The sequence below is a fragment of the Tasmannia lanceolata genome, unplaced genomic scaffold (assembly GCF_043159265.1).
Source record: "Tasmannia lanceolata isolate RefF3 unplaced genomic scaffold, GAP_Taslan_0.1 ptg000002l, whole genome shotgun sequence".
NCBI classification, from domain to species: domain Eukaryota; kingdom Viridiplantae; phylum Streptophyta; class Magnoliopsida; order Canellales; family Winteraceae; genus Tasmannia; species Tasmannia lanceolata.
Genome location: NW_027518679.1, coordinates 10584803 through 10591617, shown reverse-complemented (window position 1 = coordinate 10591617; position 6815 = coordinate 10584803). Strand labels below are relative to the sequence as shown.

Below are 6815 nucleotides of genomic sequence, written 5' to 3'. Positions count from 1 at the left end.
GCTAACTACGGAGGCACTGGATCCTTTGAAAGATACTATGCCAGTGAATACCACAAGCCTTATGAGAGAATTGATAACTAAACCTATGCTAAAGGTTCAAAATTCATATTCTATTATAGAAGAATTGGAGGAAACGGATCCTATAGAAGCCAAAATGGACATAGAGGAGGAAGTGCCCTGTAACGACCCGGATTCTCAGGCTAAATTTTGAGGCAATTCTGAGCCTAGCTCTTTATAAAACAGAGCAAACGAGCCCCGAAAATCCGGATTGCTACGCCTCTCAAAAAAATAAAAGAGGCACAAAACACATTCATTCTTTCATACAGCGGAAGTCTTAGTTAAAAACAAATCATTTATTTAATGAAATCGAGACAGAAATAAGGGAAGATAAATTTTATTCCATTAACCTTTAATAATAACATCCACGAATTTACCAAATAATATCTCTAAGTCCAAAGGACTTTTTAAAAGAAAACTAAAAGAAAAGAAAATAACAATCTAAACTCTAACATCTCTCCCCATCCCTTTTTGCCTAGGTCTGTTCATCAGCAAATGCTCCTTCGTTTTGATCGATTTGCTGGTTTTCCAGGTTATCACCGTTAAAGTCTGTAGAACAATTTTAAGAGTCAGGATGCAAGAATAACGGTTATGCAGTGTAATAAAACTTAACTAAGTCAATTGAAAGATTTAAATATATAATCATCTCATGTTAGAGGATATCAAAGAATTTGCAGTACGAAACAAGAATATGATATTTGGCTTTTAATGTGAATCAATAATATAAAGGAATTCAAGTAATTTGAATAAATCTTCAGAGTATGGGTTTTTCATGCAATTGGTAGGGTAGAACACTTTGTTCAATGTGAAATTCATTAGAGACTATTGCTCTAGAATCGTTAGAAACTACTGTTATGAAATCATTAGAGTCTATGCTCTTCCCTTTCCTTCCCCATTAATTCCTATACACAATGATACCCATGTAGAATTATAACCTTCGTACTGTTTTTGTACGAGGATACCTTTCGCACTGTTTTTGTACGAGGAGTTCACGTGGTTCTTTGACCTTCTCTTCCCTTTTCGGGTACGAGTGAGATGGTATCAAGGGTATATGAAATTATGGCCTTTAATCATCTCCATTATAGGGTTTTGGTTTTCAATGAAAAATCATGATTTGGATTCAGGAATAAGAAACAAAATCATAAGAGGTTTTATCTAAACTTTCAAGAATTCTAGTTATAGTGTAGATTACAAAACATAATCCGAAATCTTGCCTTTGCCTTTGAATGGATTGGTTTGATTGATGTGATTGATTACTTGAATTGAGAGAATTGAATGAAGCTTGATGGATCTTGGAGTTGAAAGCCCTTCCTTCTTCTCCCTTTCCTTGAATTCTCCTTTTCTTACTCTCCTTAGGTTTTAGGGTTTTGATTTATGAAGAACATTAGGTTATGATAGTGTATATATATAGTCATGAATCTTTTTAGGGTTTGTTTTGGTGTTAACTCACCCAAAAAGGACGGAAATCGGCACTTCATAGAGAGTTTGGAAACTCTCGGATTCTCAATCCGCGACATTCTCGGAGTTCCGAGGCATTTTCTCGGAGTTCCGAGAAATGCTCTCGGAGTTCCGAGAACCGGATTCCAAAACTACTGTCCGATTTCTCGGAATTCCGAGGTTATTTTCTCGGAGTTCCGAGATCTCTCCAGTAGTTCTCGGAATTCCGAGTTTTTTTTTTTTTTTTTTTTTTTTTTAGGGTTGTTACACTCTACCCCCCTTAGAGGAATTTCGTCCTCGAAATTTGATCTCTCTCATAGGGTAAACCGAAAACAACCGATTATTATACAACAGATTATAAATGAGAAGTAAGGAATATACCTCCGAGCAAATGCGGATATTTCTTCAAGATTTCCGATTCGCGCTCCCAAGTTGCTTCTTCAACGCCATGATGTCGCCAAAGAACCTTGACCAACGAAATCGTCTTATTTCGCAAAGCTCGCTCTTCTCGATCTAAAATCTTCACAGGTCCTTCAGAAAAAGACCAATCTTCTTGAAGCTCGACATCATCCTCGGCCAAAACATGTGAAGGGTCGGGATGATACAATCGAAGCATCGATACATGAAAAACATCATGCATCCGCTCCAAATTAGAAGGCAACTTCAATTTATAAGCTCTTGCCCCAATCCTTTTCACAATTCGGTAGGGTCCAATAAAACGAGGAGTCAACTTCCCTTTCTTTCCAAAACGCATTACTGCCCTGAACGGCGAAATCTTCATAAAAACCATATCGCCTTCAGCGAATTCTAAATCTCTCCTCCGCTGATCGGCATAACTCTTCTGTCGACTCTGCGCGATCTTCAAACGATCCTTAATCAATGCAACTTTTTCAGTCGACTCTCGAACCAACTTTGGTCCAAGCAATTGCTTCTCACCAACTTCAGCCCAGCACAAAGGTGATCTGCAGGCACGGCCATATAGAGCTTCAAATGGAGCCATCTGAATACTCTGCTGGTAGCTGTTGTTGTAAGCAAATTCACATAGAGGCAAATGCTTCTCCCAATCTCCACCAAAATCTAGAACACAAGCTCTCAACAAATCTTCAAGGATCTGATTTACTCTTTCAGTCTGACCATCAGTCTGAGGATGATATGCTGTACTGAAACTCAACTTCGAACCCAAAGCAGAATGTAAGCTCTTCCAGAATCCCGAAGTGAACCGAGAGTCTCGGTCAGAGATTATGGTCGAGGGCACACCATGATACCTAACGATCTGAGCCACATATGTTTCAGCAAGCTTTTCCAACTTCCAATCTTTCTTAATCGGAATGAAATGAGCCGATTTAGAAAGACGGTCCACAATCACCCAAATACCATCACAATTGCTCTTCGATTTGGGTAAACCCATGATAAAATCCATGGACAAGCTATCCCATTTCCACATGGGAATCTCCAAAGGGTCCAATGTACCTCCAGGTTTCTGATGCTCTGCCTTTACTTTCTGACAAGTTAGGCATTTAGAAACATACTCAGCAATGTCCCTTTTCATTCCACTCCACCAAAGATTCCTCTTCAAGTCTTGGTACATCTTTGTGTTACCTGGATGAATGGTGTAACGAGACTTATGTGCCTCATCCAAAATGTCCTTTCTGATTTCTTCCTTAGCTGGCACACAAATTCTGTCTTTAAAGAACAAACATCCATCCTCTCCTACTGAAAACTTTGGTTTAGAATCAACTTCAGCCTTTAATTTCAAAATTCCTTCATCATCTATCTGAGCTGCTTTAACAGTTTCTATGATATTCGACCGAACTCGAATATTAGCAATAAAGGATTTATCGCCAATTTCGCAAGTTCCCAAATCTAAATCTCTGAACCGCTCAAGCAATTCCCATTCTTCCATCATCAAACAGGCCATCATAGGGTGTTCTTGTCGGCTAAGAGCGTCAGCCACTACATTAGCCTTGCCTGGATGATAACTCAAGGTGAAGTCATAATCCTTCAAAAATTCAACCCATCTTCTCTGTCTCATATTCAGCTCTTTCTGATCAAAAAGATACTTGAGGCTCTTATGATCTGTAAAAACCTCAAACTTGACACCATACAAGTAGTGTCGCCATATCCTCAAAGCGAAAACCACTGCTGCTAATTCCAGATCATGAGTTGGGTAATTCACTTCGTGCTTCTTCAACTGCCTCGAACCATAGGCAATGACCTTGCCTGATTGCATGAGCACGCAACCCAAACCTCGAAATGATGCATCACTATACACCACAAAATCTCCTTCTGCGGTAGGAAGTATCAAAACTGGAGCTGATGTCAATATTTTCTTCAATTCTTGAAAACTGCTTTCACATTCTTCATTCCAAACATATTTAACATTCTTCCTGGTCAATTTAGTCAAAGGTCCAGCTAAAATTGAAAAGCCTTCAACAAACTTCCTGTAATACCCGGCCAGACCCAAGAAACTTCTGATCTCAGTAACATTGGTAGGTTGCTTCCATGAAGTAACTTCTTGAATCTTAGTAGGATCCACTTCAATTCCTTCTTTTGATATCACATGACCCAAAAATGTAACACGCTCGAGCCAAAACTCACATTTAGAGAATTTTGCATACAACTGATTCTTTCTCAAAGTCTCTAATGCAAGTCCCAAATGCTTAGCATGCTCCTCTTCAGATTTCGAGTAAATAAGGATGTCATCTATGAATACCACCACGAACTGATCCAAAAATGGCTTGAATACTCTATTCATCAAGTCCATAAATATGGCTGGTGCATTTGTCAATCCAAACGGCATTACGACAAATTCATAGTGACCGTATCGAGTACGAAAAGCTGACTTTGAAATGTCCTCGTCTCTGATACGCAACTGATGATATCCAGATCTCAAATCAATCTTCGAGAAATGAGTAGCTCCTTGCAACTGGTCAAAGAGATCGTCTATCCGAGGAAGAGGATAACGATTCTTGATAGTCACCTTATTCAACTGCCTGTAGTCAATGCACAAGCGAAGACTACCATCCTTCTTCTTCACAAATAGCACAGGAGCTCCCCATGGGGATGAACTGGGTCTAATAAATCCCTTCTCCAACAATTCTGATAATTGCTCCTTCAATTCTTTCAATTCAGCCGGGGCCATTCTGTAAGGTGTTTTAGAAATAGGCTCGGTCCCTAGCACAAGATCGATAGTAAAGTCGATCTCTCTGTGGGGAGGTAATTCAAAGTCTTCTGGAAAGACATCCAGAAACTCCCTCACCACAGGGATGTCTGAAACAGACAACTCAATACTGACTTCTTCCTTCTCCATGAAAGCCAGAAAGCATTCACATCCTTTATTGATCAACTTCTGAGCTTTCACAGCTGCAATTACTTTAATCTTCTTCATAGGGCGCTTCACTCCCTCAAAAATGATTTCTTCTTCTCCAGGAATTGCAAATTTCATGATTTTATGAAAGCAATCCACATTAGCATGATAAGCTGCTAGCCAATCCATACCAAGGATAACTCTAAAATCGTTCATCTCCAATAGCACTAAATCAGCCAAAAGCTCTCTACCACCTATCTTTATAATACATCCCTTACACACTAAATTTGTAATTACATCATCTCCTAAAGGAGTAATAATTCTCAAAGGGAAATTTAGAGTAATAGGGGTCAAATTCAGTTCTTTCGCAAAAATTGGTGATATGAATGACAAGGTAGAGCCAGAATCTACAAGAATATGCACAGATGTATTATTAACAAAAAGCTGACCTTCAATGACTGCGTCGGAGGCATCAGCGTCTTGTTGATTAAGCGCATAGACTCGGTTGACAGGTGCTTGAGATGCACTCTTCTCCAGATTCTGCTGGCGATTCTGATACCCTTTCCACTGATTCTGCTGCTGCTGCTGCGCTGGGGGTTTCTGCTGCTGCTGATTATTATTAATTCGGTTCCCCTGATTCATTGCTGGCTGAAAATTCTGCTGCTGCCTTTGAGGTCTCGTGTCCCTAAATGTAGGCTTAGGACACTCCAAAATCTTGTGACTCGGGTCTCCACAGTTGTGGCAGACATTCATCGTCTTCCAACACCTTCCAGCATGAAATTTTCCGCAAATAGCACAAGGAACCCTTGCAGGAACTCCATCTTCCATTCTCTGTCTCTTAGGCGGCGGCACTTGATTCCTGCTCCCTGATGGCGGCATTCTGGCGGCCATAATCACTTTCTCACTACGCTCAGCCATCTCGGCTTTCGCGCAAGCTTCTACCAAAGTCTGAGGTTCATGAAGAACAACTTTCGCCATAAGAGATGGGCGAAGGTTGTCAACAAACTTCGAAACTTTATCCTCCTCTGTAGAGGCATAGCCAGGTGCATACCTCGACAACTGCCTAAACTTGGCTCCATACTGAGCCACAGTCAAAGATCCCTGCTTCAGAGACGCAAACTGAGATGCCAATTCCCTCTTAACATGGTTAGGAAAGAATTGGTTGTTGAACCGTACTTTGAATTCGGTCCACGTCTCATTCTTAGCATAAGGATAATTTTGCAGTAAGGATCTCCACCACACTCCTGCTTGGTCCTTTAGTAAAAAGGTAGCCAAACGGATTTTATGAATATCGCTGCACTCCATTACTTCAAATATGCTTTCCACTTCCAAAATCCAGTGGTCTGCAACCAAAGGGTCTCCCACTCCTGTAAACTCCGATGGCCTGTAGTCCCTGAACTGCCTGTGCAGCTTAGTCGGATCTGCTGCAGGCGCATGGCGAGCTGCTAGAGTGGTTGCAATGTTCTGCAAAGCGGCCTGATTAGCTGCTTGGTTTTGGGCTATGACTGTCTGAGTAGCAGCCTGTGCTTGAGCTTGACCTCTAAGGAGATCAGCAATCATGAGTAAAGGATCTGCTCCTTCACCAACATGGGCACCACCACGACCTCTCCTAGCATTACCTCGCAACTCTCTTTGATCCATCTGTCAAAAGAACACACAATTGTTAGTTCATAAAAATTCTAATTTACTTAAATTAATTATAATCATGTAAATTGTGGTTAGGTTGTACTTTAGTTAATTAGGTTCAACTACCCAACCTTAGACATATACCCAGACTCGCACTAGGTTCCTCACTGACTAACCTAGATAGGCTCTGATACCACCTCTGTAACGACCCGGATTCTCAGGCTAAATTTTGAGGCAATTCTGAGCCTAGCTCTTTATAAAACAGAGCAAACGAGCCCCGAAAATCCGGATTGCTACGCCTCTCAAAAAAATAAAAGAGGCACAAAACACATTCATTCTTTCATACAGCGGAAGTCTTAGTTAAAAACAAATCATTTATTTAATGAAA

General features: G+C 40.6%; 1 protein-coding gene across 1 annotated transcript; it reads right to left on the bottom strand.

Moving 5' to 3' along the window:
• Positions 1-238: 238 nt before the first annotated feature.
• Positions 239-6442, bottom strand: LOC143888213 (uncharacterized). Its single transcript, XM_077392574.1, has 2 exons — positions 5251-6442; positions 239-606 (listed from the first exon to the last, which is right to left on the bottom strand). Exons 1-2 carry the CDS (start codon positions 6440-6442, stop codon positions 533-535), a joined length of 1266 nt encoding a protein of 421 aa, XP_077248689.1. The 3' UTR covers positions 239-532.
• Positions 6443-6815: the final 373 nt, after the last annotated feature.

Bases quoted from the DNA above. Each gene is read 5' to 3' on its own strand.
- LOC143888213 (XM_077392574.1), bottom strand. From the start codon at position 6,442: ATGGATCAAAGAGAGTTGCGAGGTAATGCTAGGAGAGGTCGTGGTGGT. The intron at 607-5,250 runs GTCAGCTTTTTG...ATTGTTCTACAG, and splicing joins CTCCGACGCAGTCATTGAAG to ACTTTAACGGTGATAACCTG.